The sequence below is a fragment of the Kogia breviceps genome, chromosome 1, assembly GCF_026419965.1.
Source record: "Kogia breviceps isolate mKogBre1 chromosome 1, mKogBre1 haplotype 1, whole genome shotgun sequence".
In the NCBI taxonomy this organism is placed as follows: domain Eukaryota; kingdom Metazoa; phylum Chordata; class Mammalia; order Artiodactyla; family Physeteridae; genus Kogia; species Kogia breviceps.
In genome coordinates this window covers 157,521,664-157,543,020 of record NC_081310.1, presented here as the reverse complement: position 1 = coordinate 157,543,020, position 21,357 = coordinate 157,521,664, and the positions used below count along the sequence as shown (strand labels likewise).

The following is a 21,357-nucleotide window of genomic DNA, read 5'->3' as shown; positions in this document are numbered from 1 at the left end:
GGGTGAGCTCAAGGAACCAAAGTTGATCCTCAGATTCCGCTTGTCAGGAGAGCAGTCCTGTTCACTCTGGGCTTTCTGTTTTGTATGATGTTTGGGAAAAGTTGGTGGATTCAAGTTGATTTACTGTGCCGGTGAGAAAGGAGATGACTCTGACATTGGCAGGAGAGGGAGGTATGATTCATTTGTACATTCAACAAATATTTACTGAATGTCTCTATTGAACTAGACATAAAGAAAAGTAAGATAGTCACATCCATTACAGAACTCTCAAAAATCAAGGAGAGAAAAGCTAGAGAGGCTGGGTACTGGGGTGGGTGGGGGGAGGTGGTGGAGATGGGGGGGTGGGGGTGGGTGTGGGTAGGGGAACCAGACCAGTTCCTCTCCAGTGGGTGTGGCATAGGAGAGGAGGATCTTGAGAGAACAGAAACGCTTAAGGCAGGACTTTAAAGCATCTGCTGTAGGATGTGTCATGTAAATCCTCCCCTCTGTCCCCTACAAAATCTTCAATAAAGTTTTCATTGCTCACTAGAGAGAGCCTGAAGAAGATAGCAGATATCTAGGTTATAGCCGCTGGGGGAAAGATGCTATAGGCAAAAAAGCCCTTCCTTACTCTTGTGTGCTACCAGTGAGGAAACATTACAGTGCATGCAATATTTAATGATTATAAATGATACCCCTGTGTACTGCATAATACAGGGCTCTTTAAAATGAATATGGGGGTTCCCTGGTGGCGCAGTGGTTGAGAATCTGCCTGCCAATGCAGGGGACACGGGTTCGAGCCCTGGTCTGGGAAGATCCCACATGCCGCGGAGCAACTGGGCCTGTGAGCCACAGTTACTGAGCCTGCGCATCTGGAGCCTGTGCTCCGCAACAAGAGAGGCCACAACAGTGAGAGGCCCGCGCACCGCGATATAGAGTGGCCCCCGCTCGCTGCAACTAGAGAAAGCCCTCGCACAGAAATGAAAACCCAACACAGCCAAAAAAATTAATTAATTAATTAATTTTTAAAAAAGAATATGAATTAAACAGTACCAATAGCAATCTTTTAACCGAAGAGAAGAGGCATCATTCAAAGTAGGAAATTTGGGATTCCGAGGAAAAAGTAGCCATATCTAAAGCTGGAACTCAGATATGACCATCAACCAGCCCCTTTGTGGTTAACTAGTCAAAGTAGTGATTCCCCAGCAACTATAACTTGTCATTTTATAAACTACTACTTACGATGATGCAGACTTTCTTAAATATAACATCCAAAGGTTTAGGTGTGGGGAAGGAAGGCGTCTACTATGTACTTACTTACTGCTCTCATCCTTCGACTTCCAGTTTTTCACTTTTACATCTTACCATCTTTTAAAATAATAATTTAAAGAAGTATATCTATATCTATTTCTATATAGCAGCAGCAGCCTAAGAAGTAATCAGTCATCAACCTAAATATAACAAAACTATCAATTTGCCTGAATTTCCAAGAGTGAAATAAATAAAGCTCTGTTGGAATTTACCTACACAGATTGAGACTTTGCAGGGAAGAGAGAAATAAACTAGTATTTTTTTTCTTATTTGTTTACTGTATAAACCCTGAGGTTTCTGCATCTTATAATGTGACTACTGATTAAAAAGGTATATGGTTGTTTATTAATTCAAAGCACTATGCAAATTCACATCACCTTGGGTAAATTTTGCCCCTAAAGTTATGAAATAAATATGGAAGCATTTTGTCCTTAACAAGGCTAAAATAAGTTAATTCAAATAGTTGTCTTTGAATAGGATTTTCCTTTAAATCATTAATAGGAAAATGAAGAGAGCTTGGGTGGTCAAGCATGAAATGTAAATGAGAGTAGTTTTCTTTTTTCTTTTTTTTTTTGTTTGTTTTTTGTGGTACGCGGGCCTCTCACTGTTGTGGCCTCTCCCGTTGCGGAGCGCAGGCTCCGGACGCGCTGGCTCAGCGGCCATGGCTCACGGGCCCAGCCGCTCCGCGGCATGTGGGATCCTCCCGGACTGGGGCACGAACCCGTGTCCCCTGCATCGGCAGGCGGATTCTCAACCACTGCGCCACCAGGGAAGCCCAGAGTAGTTTTCTTGTTTAGGCCTTATCAGCTGATGTTACCTGATGTTAAAATTAAAAGTATGAAATTAGAACACTCCCTAACACCACACACAAAAATAAACTCAAAATGGGCTAAAGACTTACATGTAAGGCCAGACACTATCAAACTCTTAGAGGAAAACATAGGCAGAACACTCTATGATATAAATCACAGCAAGATCCTTTTTGACCCATCTCCTAGAGAAATGGAAATAAAAACAAAAATAAACAAATGGGACCTAATGAAACTTAAAAGCTTTTGCACAGCAAAGGATACCATAAACAAGACCAAAAGACAACCTCAGAATGGGAGAAAATATTTGCAAATGAAGCAACTGACAAAGGATTAATATCCAAAATTTATAAGCAACTCAGGCAGCTCAATAACAAAAAAACAAACAACCCAATCCAAAAATGGGCAGAAGAACTAAATAGACATTTCTCCAAAGAAGATATACAGATTGCCAACAAACACATGAAAGAATGCTCAACATCATTAATCATTAGAGAAATGCAAATCAAAACTACAATGAGATATCATCTCACACTGGTCAGACTGGCCATCATCAAAAACTCTAGAAACAATAAATGCTGGAGAGGGTGTGGAGAAAAGGGAACCCTCTTGCACTGCTGGTGGGAATGTAAATTGATACAGCCACTATGGAGAACAGCATGGAGGTTCCTTAAAAAACTAAAAATAGAACTACCATACGACCCAGCAATCCCACTATTGGGCATATACCCTGAGAAAACCATAATTCAAAAAGAGTCATGTACCAAAATGTTCATTGCAGCTCTATTTACGATAGCCAGGACATGGAAGCAACCTAAGTGTCCATCAACAGATGAATGGATAAAGAAGATGTGGCACATATATACAATGGAATATTACTCAGCCATAAAATGAAATGAAACTGAGTTATTTGTAATGAGGTGGATAGACCTGGAGTGTGTCATACAGAATGAAGTAAGTCAGAAGGAGAAAAACAAATACCGTATGCTAACACATATATATGGACTCTAAGAAAAAAAAATGTCATGAAGAGATTAGTGGTAGGACAGGAATAAAACACAGACCTACTAGAGCATGGACTTGAGGATATGGGGAGGGGGAAGGGTAAGCTGTGACGAAGTGAAAGAGTGGCAGGGACATATATACACTACCAAATGTAAATTAGATAGCTAGTGGGAAGCTGCCGCATAGCACAGGGAGATCACCTCTGTGCTTTGTGACCACCTACAGGGGTGGGATAGGGAGGGTGGGAGAGAGGGTGATGCAAGAGGGAAGAGATATGGGAACATATGTATATGTATAACTGATTCACTTTGTTGTAAAGGAAAAACTAACACACTATTGTAAAACAGTTATACTCCAATAAAGATGTTAAAAAAATTTAAATTTGATAATGCAGAAAATGACCTTATAATTTGCAGCATAATGAAACAATGCACCTTATGCCCCAGATTTTTTGACAGTAGTACTGAAAATATGATTTTTAAGTAACATTTTCAATTGACAAGGTCGGTGAAAAAGTTAGACATTCTGAATTGAGTAGAGTCAGAAAAAGACCTTGCCTGTCCTTGTATCTATGGGATCATATTTTTTAAATCAAAAATTAAGATACAGGGTGTTAGAGCAAAGCAGAGACAAACCTATATCTCTTTAAATGGATTTAAATTACCAGTGAAAGTCCTAAAGGGCCAAATAATACAGGAAGAATATATTTTTTGCCCTCTTATTAAGATGAGGAATATATTTCTTTAAAGCAGAAAAATATTTTAGAAACCTCTTTTCAGCTTTCCAGTACATCATTAGCCTCAGATTGGCAACCACTTCCTATTGTCAGGCAGCTGGTGAGAAATGCAAAATACAGCTGCAACCAGAGGCTCAGGAAGATCAAGGTGGACACCAGGCCTTGGCTCTCAGCTTCTACCATTCTGCTACCCAAAAGAGAGAACTTCAGAGAAAAGATAGTTAAAAATGCACACGTTGGGACTTCCCTGGTGGCGCAGTGGTTGAGAGTCCGCCTGCCGATGCAGGGGACATGGGTTCGTGCCCTGGTCCGGGAAGATCCCACATTCCGTGGAGCGGCTAGGCCCGTGAGCCATAGCCGCTGAGCCTGCGCGTCCGAAGCTCCGCAACAGGAGAGGCCACAACAGTGAGAGGCCCGCGTACCGCAAAAAAAACCAAAACACACACACACGTTTTCGCTAGGTATTAACCGTAACTACCTCCTTAAAGAAAATGATTGATCCTATGATCATAAGTTTTTTTCTTTCTTTTTTGGACCTAAGGTGTGTGGGGGGGAAGACCTCAGGGAGTCACAAACTTCTATAAAACAAAAAAAAATGAATTAGTTTAGTAGTCTTGGGAAACTATGAAGTTTGTGGCAGCTTTTTACGTGTCCCGAGATTTGGGTTGTTTTACAGAGGTAACTAAATTCATTGCACAGTTAGGCAATGGTTCAAGCTCATGCTAAAGTATCCTAAGTCTTTTTTTTTTTTTTTTTAAAGCATTCTAAGTATGCTTGACTTTGAAAGGCATCAACAACAGCAATATGCCATCTTCCAGAAATGCATTCCTATACCAATAAGACTCTTAAAAAATGGGAATTACTATAGGGCACACCCTTGAGCAGCTATCACACTGCACTGAGCTCTTGAAACTATTCTGGAAGCATCACTGTGAACGGCTGCTTCCCTGCAGGGGAGATAAATTAAATTCAGCAGAAGCAGCAGCTTTTGGAAGGAGAAACACGGTTTGCCTCTTGGAATGCTTTCCTACCGGAATGGGTTTGTTTATATGTTCCTCTGGAGCTTTAAATCTGTGCACCGTTGAATATCACTCCGCCTTTTTTTTGAAACTATGAAATAACTTCTGTCTGTGGGATGGCGGGAATAGAGAGTTTGGAAATTAAATGCCTAAAACGTCAGATAATCCAGATAACATATATGCAATAGCATTCCATGAAGAACTTATTCAACCCAATCCCTTGCATCTTATTAACCAAAGTATAGAAGCTCTCCAATTTTGCACCCAAAAGAGGGAAAATGCAAGGGTCTTGTTGCAGTTCCTGGTACGCACTGAGAGCCGCTTTGTTACAAGTGTATCCAAAGTCCCCAGCACCAATGACTCATGGGGCACTGCCCATCCCTGCTCCACTCGCTATGCAGCTCCCAGAGGTAGCAGTTGTGCTATGAAGGCAGACCTTGCCAAGCTGGCCGACAAGATGCTGCGCCCCCCCAGGTGCTCCCGGTGCCGGAACCATGGCTTCCTGGTGCCCGTCAAGGGCCATGCGGGCAAGTGCCGCTGGAAACAGTGCACCTGCGAGAAGTGCTACCTGATTTCCGAGCGCCAGAAGATCATGGCCGCGCAGCAGATTCTCAAGAAGCAGGCCTCCGAGAAGCAGGAGGTGGCCCTGTGCGTGCAGGGGCCCCACCTGGACTCCGGGGCCGCGGCCGCTGTCCCGGGTTCAAGCTTCCGCCTCCTGCCTCCGCCTGCCGCTTCGGTAGACGCACACCCGGGCCCCGAGGGCCGCGCGGCCGCCTACTTCCTCGAGAGACCCCCGCGGGGCCCGAGCCCCGGCCCGAGCGCCTTCCAGCCAGTTCTGGGTGGCCGCGGCCATATGTGGCCGAGAGAACGAGCCACCGCGGCCATGCCCAGTTCTCTGAGGCCCCAGCTCGGGGCGGAGGCCGCAGGCCGGGGCTATCCCGGCCGCCTGGAGCTGCACAGGCCGCTTCGGCCGGTGCTCAGCCCGCCGTTCGCCGACTTCGGTAAGATTCCCGGGCCCCGCGCGGCCTTGCCCTGTTGTTGGTTTCTCTCCGGGCTGCCGCCTCCCCGCTCCCCACGCCGGCGTCCCAGGCCTGCTCGGATCCCGCGGGGAAGGGGTGGGGGTGGAGAAGATGCTTTCTAGAGGTAACTTTGCTTTGGGATACCATTTTCTGAGTAGGCATTAGGGTTCAGTGCCTTTCTGCAAGAAGGTAAAAGAGAGAAAGGAATGGGTGGTTCTGAGGGCTTTTAACATTATGCTACAGCTTTTCGCGTTTCCATCCTGAAAGGAAAAAAAAAATGGCCCCCAGTCGACTTAGCTGCCCCTCCTCCTCTACGGAGAGGCCCGAGGAAGCCTGACCATACTGCGGTTGCGCGCCTCTTCCCGCCCTTTTTTTGGGCTGGAGCCTCCTCCCCCAGGACGTCCCTGTGGGTGGGCTAGCGCAACAAGACTGCGCCTGCGCACGTCCCCTCCGTTTCAGTGCCCTAGAGGCCCCGCCCCTCAGCCGTGCCCTGCTCCAATGGGTCTATCTGTGCAGCCCTTGCAGCCCTTTCCCAGGCGTGGGTGGGAATGCGATCTCTGCTCCCTACAGGAGGACAGTCTATTGAGATGATTGTTGTTGCCTATTTTTAATCCCCTCCCTCCATATGCATAAATTACATTGTTCCCTAGGTCTTGTGGCTTTCACTATTACAATTTCAAGTCACATGTAGATTTGTAGCTTTTTAAAAGGGGCTCTTTTTGGTTGCAGACACGTGTTTTCTTGGTTTTCTCTATGGCAGTGTGGTAGAAAGAGCACAAGTCTGAGTCAGGACGCTGGGGGCCTGCTCACTCTGTAACCCTAGGCAAGCTCCTTCCTTCTGTGTCAGTCTCTCCCCTCTGTATGCTAAGGGGATGGGTCTGATGCTCTCTGAAGCCCGTTTCTGCCTTCTGGGACATTCTAGGAAAATATAGGTCCCTAGAGAACTAGATGGGGAAGACAGATCTGAAACAGCAATTCTAGGAGAAGGATACCTTTCCATGGACACAGTGCCTTCCTTACTTCCTTTCATTTATTTATTTTTGGCTGCATTGGGTCTTCATTGCAGTGACAGGGCTTTCTCTAGTTGCAGTGATCAGGGGCTGCTCTTCGTTGCGGCGCATGGGCTTATCACTGCGGTAGCTTCTCCTGTTGTGGAGCACGGGCTCAGTAGTTGTGGCATGCGGGCTCTAGAGCACAGGCTCAGTAGTTGTGGTGCATGGGCTTCATTGCTCCGTGCCATGTGGGATCTTCCCAGACCAGGGCTCGAACCCGTGTCCCCTGCATTGGCAGGTGGATTCTTAACCACTGTGCCACCGGGGAAGCCCCACAGTGCCTTTCTTTGTTCCATCTCTCAAAAAACAGGGACTGAGCCCTGAGCACTATGTGCCAGACACTAGTGATGAAAAGGATGAGTCAGATTCCTTGCCCTCAAGGATCTTGTCCTGGGGAGAGGGACACCACTGATCAAAGAGTCGCACAGATTGGTGTATAGAGCTCTAATAATTGATGGTTTAGCTGTGGTCAGAAGGAAGATTAGGAGCTGAATACTGAGGACTTCAGGAGGCAAAGTGGGGTCAGGAGAAAAAGACTTCCAAGCTTAGGGAACAGCATCTGCAGAGGCCCTGAGGTGGAGGAGAAAGAAGGAACTGCTAGATTTTTGGGAACGAGGAGGCTGGAGTGGAGGCAGGAACCAGCCCACATGGGCCCTCATGGCTGTGCCAAAGGACTTTTCCTAAGAACAGTGAGTGGAACATGGGTGAAGGGTTTAAAAAGCAGGGAGGGTCAAAAGCATAATGGATGTGGGAGTTCTCTGTAAATGGATATGAGTGTTTATTGTACTTCTACCTTCAGACAGTAATGTGATGCCCTGTTTCCTAGCTCCGTGTGTTTTTAACACATCCCTCATTGTGTCCCTTTTCAGGGCCCCCTCTGAGTGTCAACTCAGATCGTGTGGTGGGGTCTGAGTACCTGGAAAGAGAGCCTTCCAAGCTCTATCGCAGCTGCTCCAGCGTGCACCCCTACCACCCGTTCCTGCTGGGCTACCAGGATGCACCCCTTACCCCGGGTTTCCCCCTGCAGCAGGGCTTCCGGCACGTGTCCTGCAGCCACTACAATGGAGCAGGCTTGGTGAGTTCCATCCCTGACTCTTCGAGGTTCCTGCTTATCCCAGTTACCCTGGCTGCTTTTACGGACCCTCAGTCCCAGAAAGCCAGCCATTGTGCCCACTCTGTACCAGGCCCTGGGCACTGGTCAGAAGGATACAGCATTGACCTTGTACTGTGTGCGCCTCTGGGAATGCACGTGTGTAGCCAAGTGTGTACACATGTAGACAAGTCAGCCTGGGCTGTGGTATGGGTTAAAAGGCTCCGGGAGCTCAGGCAAGAAGGAATACAGACACATTTCAGATGAGCCCGAGAAACTGCCACACAGTAACACTGAGTGACCATCAGCCTTGACCCATGGAATGCCAGTGCTAGAAGGGCCCTTCATTTTGCTGGATACCAGAAAGGAAATATCACTTTCCTGGAGCCACACATTTGAGGGCAGAGCCAGGAGCAGACGTAGGTCCCCTGCCCCAAAGGTACATCCCACTGGAGACGGCAGAGGGCTTTCAGAAGAAAGTGGCATTTAAGCTTAGTCATGAAAAATATGGAAACCTTCCCCAAACACCTGTCACCTTAGGAGATATTTGTTGAAAGAATGGATGAAATTTAATCCTTTTATAAGATCAGTGGTGGGCTACTAACTGGTGTGCTTGTGAGCCTGGAGTTTTGAGTGCTGGATGTGTAAAAGTCAGAGCTGTTGTGGGAGATACGGGTTGGGGGACCAGGTTTTGTGGCCTTGGTTACCAGCTCCTTCCACCCTTCTCCCTTTTGGCAACCACCGAGGGCCATCAGGACTGCAGGATACTGAGAGGCCTGGGTGACCAGTCCTGACTTAGACCCCATAAGGCTGGACCTGTGAGGGAGGTTGGCTCAGACGCAGTTCAACTTCATGGAAATGTAGACCACTGTTACCTTTACTCTCTCCCTCAGAGCTACAAGCCTAACGCTGGGTGTTACAGAGATGTTTCCCTTGGGTGGAGGGTGGAGACGAGTGAGTAGAGAGTAGGCTTCTTTGGTTTAATGTGGGAAGTGAGTAAGAGAAAGGATAAAGGCTTGGCATGTACATAATGAGTCATTAGCCACAGGTCATTAGCCAGTTCAGTGGGGTTCCAGCTGTGACCAGGCAGGTCAGGCACGAAGGGGCTGGATCCCCACTCCTGCTTCACCTCAGCAGCATCTCCTCTGTCTGTTCCAGATCTTTTAAAGTTTTATTTAGAAATCATTTTGCATTCATTTAAGGGGGAAAAGTTGGAACACCCCTGGTCTTGATAATTGCCAGAGCGCTTACTGGCTCTTATGTCAGCCCTGGAGGTGAATGTTATTTCATTATAGGGCAGAGGAAGAAGGCTCCAAGAAGTTATGTATTTGTCCAGGGTCACAGGACTGGGGAGCGAGGGACTAGGATTCAGATGACACAGCTGGTCAGTGACAGAGCCAGGACAGAGGCAGAGCAAACATGGCCCTTGACTCTCACCACTACCCCTGCCCTGCCTGAAATTTGGGGGTGCCGGCCACCCCATTGCAGCCCAGGGAGAGCACGGCGTCTCTAGCCTCCACACAAAGAGAGGGACCTTGGCCAAATGGAGCACACACCCACCGTCTGCTCACACAGAAACCTGGGGCCTGGCGTCCGAGGCAGGGCTCTGATTGACAGGCCTGCCAGACGGCCTTTGTTAGGAGTGTGATCTCAGTTGGTTTATCTGGGCCTGAGCTGCCACAGCAAGCCCCAGGCAGGAGCTGTGATCCAGGGAGGGACTCTGCTGAGCAGCTTGGAATTAAAGCACTAATAATCTCCCTTCCCACCCCCTTCACGTCTGGGTAGAGGATCAGGCATTTATTTGTGAAGCTGTTTCAAACCCAACAGCCTATGAATTGCTTTCATCCTTGTCCTGCTGCCCCCTGCCCAGCCTCCTAGATACGCCCTGAGCCACCTTCCACCTTCTCTTCCTATCCTGCCCCACCTGCTACTTCTTTGCTTCCTCTTTTCTCTTCCTACAAAAGAGCACAGGCCTAGAATCGCACAGACCTAAAGACCAATCCTACCTCCGCTGTTTACCGGCCACGTGGCCTGGGGGTGTCACCTAACCTCTGAGGACCTCGCTTGGGTTCTTAATCTGTACAATGGGGGTAAGAGTCCTATCTCATAGGGCCATTGATAGATTCCAGCAATAAGGTGTGAATGTGTACAAAGTGTCTGGCACAGGGTCTGGGACATGGCAGGTACTCAAATGTGGGCTTATCTTCCCTTCCTTGTGGTCAAATTAAGTTAGGAAGTGCTGGGTTAACCTAAGGAGATTTTTGCAGACTGCCCTGAGGCCTTTTTTTTTTTTTTTTTTTTTTTGCTGTACAAGGGCCTCTCACTATTGTGGCCTCTCCCGTTGTGGAGCACAGGCTCCGGACGTGCAGGCTCAGCGGCCATGGCTCACGGGCCCAGCCGTTCCGCGGCATGTGGGATCTTCCCGGACCGGGGCACGAACCCGTGTCCCCTTCATTGGCAGGCGGATTCTCAACCACTGCGCCACCAGGGAAGCCCGCCTCGAGGCCTTTAATATGCTTGTGTGCAACTCAACAGTGTGGAGGTGGTATGCATTGTTTCAAACTCCCTGGACAAAGAACACTGTTGAGAGCGCTTTCAGAAATACCTTGTAGGACGCCAAAGTTCTCTGGAGCACAGCTTACGAAGGGCTGCTCTGAAGTATCTGGGTGGAGAAGTAAACAATAGGATCCACACCTGAAATTCATAATTTTCTATAACATTAATGTCTTTCCAGTTAAGTTTCTCTGAGCCGTGTAGTCACCACCCCTCCACGTCCCCTCATTCCAGCCTTGGGGTCCTGTGATGTGGGGTGAGCTTCCATCTTCCAGAGAAGGAACAGAAATACAGAAGGGCTGATTGCTGACACCACTTTCCTGAGGTCACCCAGCTGCTCTTGCCTCAGTAACGGCTGCACTACACTGTCCGGTTAGAAGGGGGACACCTCCCAGGCCCAGTGACCCTGGAGTCTGAGTCATTACACGTGCAGAAGGTGGGACCACACGTAGTCGGGATGCATGCAGAGCCTTCTCCATTGCAAAGCAGTGGGGTCAGGCCCACTTGGGATTCAGCCCTGCCTCTGCCACTCACCAGCTCTGTGGCCCTGGGCCGTACCTTCATCTCACTGATGCAGTTTTTGGTCACCACAGTGAGGATAGTAATAGAACCTCCCTCCTAGGGTCGTAAGGATGGAAGGAGGTTGTGGACCTGTGCAAGTGCGCCTGCTCCCGGGCTTATCTGAGGTGTGCCTGTGTTCCTTCTTGCCTCAGTCATCTGGCAGGTGCTTGCCGAGCAGCCTGTTCCGAGCGCCCTGTGCCCCAGTGTCAGGGCCACGGAGGTGAATCTGCCCCACCGGGAGCCCCCCGTTCAGGAGAATGAACGTTGGGTTGGCCCTTCAGGCCAACCCTCTCCCCTCTGACTCTCTGCTGTGTGCGCCCCGCAGGTGGAGGAGCCAGTGGAAGACGTCCAGCCCAGCTACCACCTGCCGCTGCTGCTGTTGCCCCAGTGTCCCCCGCGGTACTTTTCCGCGCTCCACTGCCTGCCCCCGCCGCCCCCGTCGTCCTTCTCGCTGTCCATCGTGTCCGACGCGGACAAGAACACTGGTGAGTAAGCCCCCATCTTGCAGCTTCCGGGGGGCCAGGGAGACTTCCTGGAGGAAGGGGGCCCTACTGTGAAGTGGAGGTGCAGAGAAGGGAAATGGAGGACAGAATTTTAAATGTGCTGGGCCCTGGGTAAGCTCTTCCTTGCACCCCTCCCTAAATTCCATCCATGAGCATCTAGGGGAGGTGGGTCCCCATTCTCAGGTGAGGAAATGGACAGAACCCTGAGAGGTTCTCCTATATGTTCGTGGTGGAGCTCAGATTTCAACAGAATACTCTGTCTGGCTCCAGGTCCAATGCTAATTTCCTCACCTTAGCAGTGCCTGTGGGCAGAGACTTGGAGGATGGCATGCATGTGGTGTGTTCAGAAGCCCAGAGGTGCCAGGCCTCTCTGGCTGGGGAAACAGCATGTGCTGAGCCTGGAGCAGCTGCTGGAGCCAGTTTGGGGGCTGGTGGGGATGATTCCTCTCCTCCAGGCCACTCTGGAGGGAACCTGCCCTTCACAGCTCTGCCACTGGTGCACTTGGTGATCTTGGGCACTCATACCCTCCTCTAGACCTCAGTCTTCTCACCTGTAAAATGGGCTCAGTCACAGGGTTACTGTGAGGGTCAGCTGCAACTCTGGATGAAAATACTTTGGGTTTTCTTTTGAGGGCCCTTGCAGCTTTAAAGGTTCTAGGATTTTTTTTTTTTTTACCCTTTCCATCCTCCCCTGAGGCTCCACAGGAAAAGAAACTGAGGCCTATTGTACACTTGCTGTGTGTGCAACACCTAGATCTGTTAGCTGGGGAGATGGTGCAATGTGGCTTGAAGTATGCTGGCCCTGGTGCCTCACAGCCTGGGTATAAGTCTTGACTCCAGCGCTTGCCAACGGTATGATCTCAGGCTCGTTAATTCACTCCTTGGTGCCTCAGTTTCAATATCTGCACAAGCGGACTAATAAGGGTCCCTTACTTCATGAGGCCATCCTGAAGATGGCTGAAACAATGAAGGCAGTAGTAAAAGTTAGTTCTCATTTACTGTTTCACCTAATCCCCTGATGCTGCAAAGTATGGCATCATCTCCTTTGACAGAAGGAGAAGCTGAGGAGGAGGAGAAACTGAGGTTCACAGCTGGGAGTAGCTTGCTTCCTCCCACCCAGCTTGTGACAAGCAGAGCTGGAGTTTGAACTTGAGTCTGCATCATGTGGCCAGGGCTAGAATTCCAGTGTCCTGACTCCTAGCAAATTAAAGGTGGCAGTGGGAGTAACTAATTCTCCATAAGGGACTGGGAATGATGAGAATGCCTTAGAGAAAACTTACATCTGAAAACAGGTAATTTTCCCTCTTGCTAAATCCAGCCCCTCTTCTCTGTCCTTCACAGATGACCAGGATGCGGAGGGGCCATGTGAGCCCAGCCAGCCTTTGTCCCAGGAGCAGTCCGACTAGGCCCAGGCCCTCAGGCCAGCAGAGTGGGGCCTTGGGGGTGTTACAGCAATGATTTTCTTGTCTCTGTTCAGTGATGTGTAGGGAGGAAGGATAGTGATAGGCCTAAGATGGCAGTTAATTCCCATTTCAAGATTGGAGGAAGGAAGGTGATTGCTAAAGTTCTCTCAATCCTGAGATAACAGGAGGTTGAAAAGGAGCTTGGAGGATGAAGTCACCAGGGCACAGCCAGGGCTGTTAGGAGTGGGGGACTGGTGGAAACTCACGTTAAGGAATGAATTTAACCATCTCTGGGTTGCGCTGCTGTTATAAGACTCACCCTCAGAGGCAGCCTTTGATTTCCTCAGGTCCCGCTCCAGGACAGGAGGCATCTTCTACTTCAGCCTTCTGGTTCCGCTACCTCTGCCTGGTCCCCGGCTGGGGGCCACACAGACGTCAGGCGTCCAGCACATCCAGGTGGATGGCGCAAGCATCCAGGACCAGGGTGCTGACAGCAGGTTCTGCAGCATCCTCCCTCGCTGCTCTGTCCGCCACGGTCAGCCTGGCCACTGCCCATTGCCCCTTCTCCAGGGGCCTTTATTATAAGCATTCCCGCTGCTAGGGCTGCTTCACTTGTCCTCCATGAAGTTTAAGCCATTATAGGCATCATTTCTGGTTTAAAAAAATCTATTAAAGTTTGACTGTTTGGTGTTTTTATAGTGATTGCCAGCTTTAAAAAGTAGTCTGTTCATAAGCGCTGATGCAGTTCTCAGAGAACAGGACAGTTCTTCCACATCACCTGTGGCACCAGCAATTTCTTCTCTGGGAACAGTTGACTACTGAAATAAAATCGGCAGTAGAAATCCTTGTGGAAGGTTTATCCTCTCTTTAAATCTTTGTGGAAGGCAGCATTGGGTAGGGGAGTCGGGAGCTGGGGTTTGTGGCCTGTTGGCCTGCTCTTTCTATGTAGTTAGGCAAGGCCCTTCCTTTACTTCAGTTACCAAGTGAGAGCCTTGGACCAGGCTAGTAGGTTTTTTACTATCAGTATTGTTATTATTTTAAGCAGTAGAGACCTTTTAAGGAAATTTCATGCAGACACATAAAATGTAAAGATTTCTTTTAGTTTCTCTTCCCTAGCTCCTTTCATGGTCCCTGCCAAGTGACATGGTTTTAAAAAAATAGAACTTGATCCCATTTTTGTGTTTTAGGGTCCTGGTTCTCTTCCCTTGTTTTCACTTCCTCTGTCATTTAAAAAGCATCCTGCATCTCTGCTGGATTCAGAACCTGGCAATCAGCTCTGCCCATGAGGAGCATGGAATCTGGTGGGACAAACAGACAAATAGACAGTCCAGTGGGATTGCTATGGGACAGAGAGAGGTAAAGGGGCTGCTGGTGGGGGCGGGGGGGATGTGGTCAGAGAAAGCCTTCTGGAAAAATTGGGGCTTTGACTGCATCTTAAAGTGCAAGAATGAGTTAAGTGAGGGTAGGCACTCTCAGGGAGGTAGAAAGGGTAGGAGACCCGGAGTGACAGATTTGAGGGTGAGGGACGGTGTCCTGTTCTCCGTCTGGGAAGGATTGGCACCCAGAAAACTAGGCCAACCTGCCTCCTGTCTTGCCTGTGGGTCAGGCGTCTTAGGACAGGTGGCAGGAAGAACACTGAGAAGTGATATTCTAACTGTTCTCTCAACATCAGTGCGGTGGCTGGAGTCCAAGGGCCTGGGCCTGTTCTGTTGGAAGGTACTGGAGCAAGTACAGTCAGGAATTTTTCAGTTACTGCTTTACAGACGGTGCTTTCGGCAGAGCAGAACCAGGCATACCGAGGCCTGCAGGTCACACTGGCTTCAGTCTGGACCTGATGATGCAGCGATTTTGGACTAGCCTGGCTTTGAGGCTAAAGCTATCAGCCACCCCAGTGCTGGTGCTGCCCCTGGCTCCACAGGGCTTCAGGAACCCCAGGAGGGTGGGAGAAGACCCGGCGTCTGGTTCCACTTGGCGTAACTCTGCCCTCACTGGACCTGTGACCTTCTGACAGTATGGCCAGGTGGGGCTGGATCAGTGATCCTAATTTCTCATCACTTTGCTTTATCTTAGACCCCATGCTTTGAAAGATTTTTCAACCAAACTGCATTAATCCATAAAGCTGTTTTTGCATTTCTTATCTACACACACAAGAGGCAGTCTGTGACCACATGGACTCCACACCATTCCAGGCTAATGTTTAATTAGCCTGCAGGGTTGAGATGGGAAGCTCTGTCCTATGGATAAGAGCCATGTTCCCTTGTCCTCTAGGGATCCATGTCCACAGGACTCCTGGAAGGGGAGGATTACTCAGTTGTCCTGCAGACCTGTGAACTGATGAGTCTCAGAGACTGGTCAGCATCTATCCTGCAGCCTTGAGGGTGCCTGCTGGGGCTGAAAAGACCAGCTGTGGGGCAGGGTGGACCCCTGCCTAGCTCCTTTCCCCTTGATGTGAACCCCAAGTTCTGAGAGCCCCAGCCTGCCCTTTCCTGTGTGCCCTCACCATGGTTACTTCCTGGTGGGCTCAGCTGACCCCTGCTGCCTGTAGCCTTTCCAGTCAATTTAATCTGTGCTCCCTGAATGCCCTGCTCCACAAGGCTGTCCTCCAGCAGCTACAGCGTGAGCATTGAAACACCAGATCCGCTCATGTTGCTGTCCCGCTCATGCACCTTCCATGGCTCCCTACTGCTCTGAGACCAGTGTTCTCAGCACAACCTGCCTGCCCCAGTCTTTGGCCGCCTCCCTCACTGGCTGGCACAGCCCAGGTCCTGCAGGGGTGGAGTCATCCAGGTCCTGGCAGAAAAAGATTGGAAGCAGAGAGACCATCGGCGGGGGCAGCATTGCTCAACCCAAAGGACCAAGGCTTGGCTATGAGTTGGGAGAACGTTCTGGAAGGCGGCAGGCGGCATTCCCTGACGCCGGATGCACTGGCAAGGGGCCACCAGGAGAGGGCGCGTGGAGGCGAGACAACCCAAGGGGCGGGGCCTGTTGCTTAGCGACGGGTCTCGGCAGAAGCACGCGGGTCCGTGGCTGCGCCTCCGCAAGCACAGCTGGAGGAATAGGCGTGCAGCGCTCCTGGGAAATCAAAATGATGAGCCTCTAGCCCGGGCTGTATAATCACCAACCTGTCAGCAATCACCTCTGCTCTGCCCTGCTCTTGAAATAGATGCTCTACTATCTTTGTGTTCAGATACCAGTCCCAATCCCAGTGTCCCATGACGTATCCCCGCACCCTTTCTCTCCTTTCTGCACTTTGGCTCACGCTAAGCCTTCTTCCTGGACTTTCCAGCTTCGCCTAACTCATCTTTTACTTATCCCTTTCCGACTTGGTCCGGGTGACCCCTCCTCCAGGGCTCCTCAGCCTGGGTTAGGAGGATCTATGGGGCCTGCCCAGGCCCTCTGCTGCCCTCTATCACACTGTCCCTCCCACAAGCCCGTGAGCTTCCTGGGAGCAATGACAAGGTCTCATTTGTCTCTGTGTCCCCACTCCCAGGAGGGCTCAGCATTGGTTAGGACTACAGTTATCCAGCACCAGTTGCAGAATTTCAGGGTCATTTTGTGCATTATTGGGCAGAGGGTTGAGTTACCCTGCCTCTGGCCACTCACTCGGCGTTTCTGCCTTACACTTGTGCTCCATCTGCTCGGGTGTCACACGGAGGCAGAGGAGCAGGGAGTCAGCCTTTACCGAAACTCCACTGTGTGCCAAGCACAGCACCCCTCCCTCATTTAATACAGCAACCCAGCGAAGTGGTATGTTATCATCCCTGTTTTATGAAGGAAAGTGAGGCATAGAGAGGGATAGTGATTCGCCTAAAGTCACACATCTTATAAGTGGCCGAGGGCGTACAGAGGACGACATACATCCCTGGGCACCAGTTAACAGAGTTGTTAATATCCATTTTGCCCTGACTTACATCTTGAGATTTTTTTGAACACAGACTACCTGAGTGCACCCTCGTTTCTGGGCAGATTCTAGCACAGCACAGAGAGCAGCCTGAGGACTTTTGCCTCCTAAAACCACTGCTCACTCTACTCACTGACCCCCGCATGCAAAGCCTCCTGAGAGAATGCTAAAATAGGCTTTGTTGTGACCAGTGTGGAAAGGGCCCTTGGGGTCTTTGGGCCAGAAGGCAGTCAACACCTCCTGTTGCTCGAGCCCCTGCTGTGGCCTGGGCTTCACCTCAAGCCCCATGTTCTGAGCTGGGACTGACAGAATGCTTGTTCTTTTGACCAGAGTGGAGGACAGAGGTGTGTCTTCTAAGGCTTCACCTGTAGGTTCTGGCCCCCCAAACCCTACTGGAGAGAAGCCCTCCCACCTTGACCTTCCCAGTTTTCCTGGAGAGTAGGTGGGGATCCTCTGCAGACTAAACATGCCCTTCTGGGTCTAGGGCAGGAGACAAGGTCCTCTCCCTTGTCTCCTGCCGCCCTGGGGATTATCACAGCTCCTTCCACTCCTGGACGCCATGGTCTTGGTGGGCTTGGACCTAGGCCCCTCTTACTAGAGAGCTGCTCAGAGGCCCTAGAATGAGCCATGGCTTCTTCTCCTTGGCCAAGGCCCAAGGTCTTAGGGCCCCACTCTTCCTCCTTACCTCTTCCTCCTTACCTCTTCGTAGCTGTGTGCGCTTGGGCACATCACATAACCTCTCTGAGCCTCCCTTTGCCCTCTTAGCACTGGCTCAGGGGTGTGCTGAGGATGCAGGGAGCTCTCATGAGAAATGCGCCTTCGATACCACATCTCAGTGCACAGTATATGGTACTCGTGTGGTCAGATGATTGAAGGCAGCATCCTCTTTGAGTCTGTGTCGGGAGGCTAAGAATCACAAAGGCTAACAGCTGTGGCCCTTTATTTCCTGATGCTCCCCATGTGCTGGGCACTGTATGAGTGCTTCCACAAATTCTCTCTGTGAATTCTCACAGCGACTCCTCCAGGCAGGCACTGTAATTCCTCCATCTTACAGATGGCAAAACTGAGGCCCACAGAGGTTAAGTTCCTGCTCTTGGTCATACAGTCTATAAGTGGCAGAGCCAGGATCAAATCTGAATTCCACCTGAGTCCAGAGCTAAGTTCCCAACCATACGGGCCTCTCCTGCTTCTCAGCAGGGGAGAGTTGGGAGTCTTGGGGAACTCATGGGCCCCCCGAGACTTGCTGCCCAACTGTAGTCCACCCAGCCTAGCTGCTTTCAAGGCATGTGGACAGGCTGAACACAAAGAACAACCTAGCTCAGATCTTATACAAGGAATAAAATTATTAAAAAAATCAAAACCCTTTATTTTCATTTTGAAAATGAACAAAGAAGTGTGAAGTTGATTTTTAGAAAATGAATACTTGAGGTATATTAAAATTTAAATATATACCCTTCTGCAAGGTAGATAGGAAAATTATCAATAATGGTGCTTTTAATTCAAATTTAACCTAGGAAACAGTTTTGATTTTCATCGGGATGATTTCTCTTCATGCTCATGTCTTCATTTTTCTCCAAACTTTTTGTTTGTTTTTGTTTTAAAATAATTAATTAATTGTGAATATAAGAAAACTGTAAAAGTATAAGCCAGAAGCAGATTTTTTTTTCACCACCTCTGTTACCCATTCTCATTTCTTTCCTCAGAGACATCTCCTCTTTTTTCTGTCTCCTTCCAGAGATGATTTGTACAAGCTTTTTTGTTTGTTTGTTTAACTAAATTTGATTTTGAGATAAGTATAGATTTATATGCAGTTCTAAGGAATAACACAGAGAAATCTCACATGCCCTTTACCCAGTTCCCCTCAATGATGCAATATCATAACCAGAATATTGATATTGATACAGCCCACTCAGGTTTTTCAGATTCAGTGTTACATTTTACATCTGAGTTAATTTTTGTCTGAGGTGTGAGGCTGAGTTTCATTTTTTTTCCTGTGTATGTCCAATTGCTCCAGCACCATGTGTTGAAAAGGCTATCTTTCCTCCATTGAATTGTTTTTGCACCTTTGTCAAAGATCAATTGAGCATATTTGTGTGGATCTATTTCTTAGTTCTCTAATCTGTTCCATTGATATGTTTTTTTAAAACACACAAATGGTAGTGCATGATCCACACTGTTCTGCACATTTCTCTTTTCATTAACACCAGGGCAGATTTTCTGAGCTTTTTTTGAGCCATGGACCCCTTTGTCAGTCTGGAAAAGCCTATGACCCCTTCTCAGAGCAGTGCTTTAAATGGATAAAATAAAACACATAAGGTTACAGAGGAAACCAATCATGTTTAATATACTTGTCAAAATAGAGAAATACATTTGTGGTTTAGTAATACATGTACTTCTTTACTAACACATTAAATAACAAAATCTATCGGTGGGTCTAATCACTGTTAGCCGTTTTTAAGTAGTGATATAATTGATATTTTGAGTTATTTGCAACCATTGTAAAGTGATATGAGGAAATCTGTGATTTCTATTGGTGACCAAGTCACTGCTAATTTTACTGGGATTGTTGGCCTGAACTCATAATTGACAGAAACACTGAATTATAGTTAGAGGTTAGTGAAAATCAACACGTAATTTTCCCCCAGCCAAGTTCACAGAGCCCTTAATTCTCTTCCGGATCCTGGTTATGAACTTCCGCATCAGAGTTTGGAGATCCTCCTGGCCTCATTCTTGTTAGCAGCTGAGTAGTCCTTCACTGCATGGATGCACCTTAATTTACGTAACCAGTGCCCCGCTACGAAACTTTTAGGTTGTTTCCAATATTTTGCTCTTACTGCTAACTTAAAATGTTAAAGGTTTCTCCGGCTAAGATTTTCTTCTCAAGCATGGCCACCAAACTGACCCCTCCACCTTCAGAGAAACGCTTGGCTGGGCACACACACACACAGCCGATCTGCAGAGGGCATCTGGGTGACCAGGTTCAAGCCCATCTCTCACTCCTTCTGGGGCCGTCCAACCTCCAACCATAGAGTCCTTCACCCCTGCCCTCAAGCCCAGGCTGGGGGTTCCACGCCAGCCCCGGTGAGTGAGCGGGTAGGCGGGCCAGCAAGTGTTCCCCAAGCCATGCGGCATCCTGTGAGCAGATGTACGGCTCCTCTGTGCCTTTGTGCTACATTTAATTAACAGCAGATCGCGAGATGCTAACATTCTATCATGTCAGCTCTTGCATTCGAGCTAACACAGGCATTGGTCTGTCAGTAATTAGCTGCTGGGTGTTGTCTTCATCTTTTTTCTTCTTTTAATTGGAATCAGGACTTTCTTTCTTTCTTTCTTTCTTTCTTTCTTTCTTTCTTTCTTTCTTTCTTTCTTTCTTTCTTTCTTTCTTTCTTTCTTTTTCTTTCTTTCTTTTTCTTCCTTCCTTCCTTCCTTCCTTCCTTCCTTCCTTCCTTCCTTCCTTGCTTCCTTCCTTCCTCCCTCCCTCCCTCCCTTCCTTTCTTCCTGGGAGCAGATGCTGTCCATGGAACACTCTGTGTGGACTTGGCTACGTTTCCGTATTCACGGACAATTAATTCCCAGCTATACTCCAGGTACCCAGCAAACACTGAGTTGCCTCCCAGTGTTCTCAGCCATTTGCTGGAAGAGTTTCTCCCCCCACCCCCCACTTGGGGAAAGAAGAGATAATAACACCTCGTTCCGAAATGTGTGAAACACACCTGGTTTGGAAACCCTGGCCATTTCACTGTCGGTCTTTGTCAGTGTTTTTGAACATCTGAATTTTGGCTTTTTTTTCCAATCTGGAATGAATTTTTTGCTAGCACAGTATACCAACCGAGTCATAGGATGATGTCAGCCACCATCTTTAACATCAGCAGTGGCCCGTATTCTGTCCGCAGTGCCAATATGCATCTATTGGGTGCCTGCAATGGGCCAGGCCTTGTGCTGGGCTCCTAGGATATGGTGGCTGTTTCCCTCCCACATCTTGGCCAGGGCACTCCCCCACATGAAACCCTCTTGCTCCCCACTGCTGCAAGGCCCAGTTCTTCAGGCTAGCCTACAGGCCTTTCACAACCCACAGTCCAGCTGAGCATTTGAGTCTTCTATGCCTCTTTGCCCCCATTGCACGAGAATTTCCCAAAATGCCTTGCTCACACAGCATCCTCTGCCTGGGCCACCCTTCCCCTGGGCCTCATCAGCACCTGCATGGAGCCTGCTCTGAGCCTCCCAAGGAAGTCCGGTCTTGCTCTCCTTTGATGCCAGGTGTGTCCTGTACCTCTCCCTCCAAGACATTACCACACTCACTTGCCTCTCCTGTGGGTTCGTCACAGGTAAGGATGACATCTGACTCACCCATCCAGGTCACCAGTGATAGGCTCATGGCCAAATCCAGGGGTCAGTTCTCTGTCTTCTGCTCCTTCG

The 21,357-nt window shown here is 48.9% G+C and overlaps 1 protein-coding gene across 1 annotated transcript; it reads left to right on the top strand.

Moving 5' to 3' along the window:
- The first annotated feature begins 5,283 nt into the window (after window positions 1-5,283).
- DMRTB1 (DMRT like family B with proline rich C-terminal 1) lies at window positions 5,284-13,043 on the top strand. Its single transcript, XM_059078217.1, has 5 exons — window positions 5,284-5,860; window positions 7,800-8,005; window positions 11,298-11,402; window positions 11,460-11,619; window positions 12,979-13,043. Exons 1-5 carry the CDS (start codon window positions 5,284-5,286, stop codon window positions 13,041-13,043), a joined length of 1,113 nt encoding a protein of 370 aa, XP_058934200.1.
- Window positions 13,044-21,357: the final 8,314 nt, after the last annotated feature.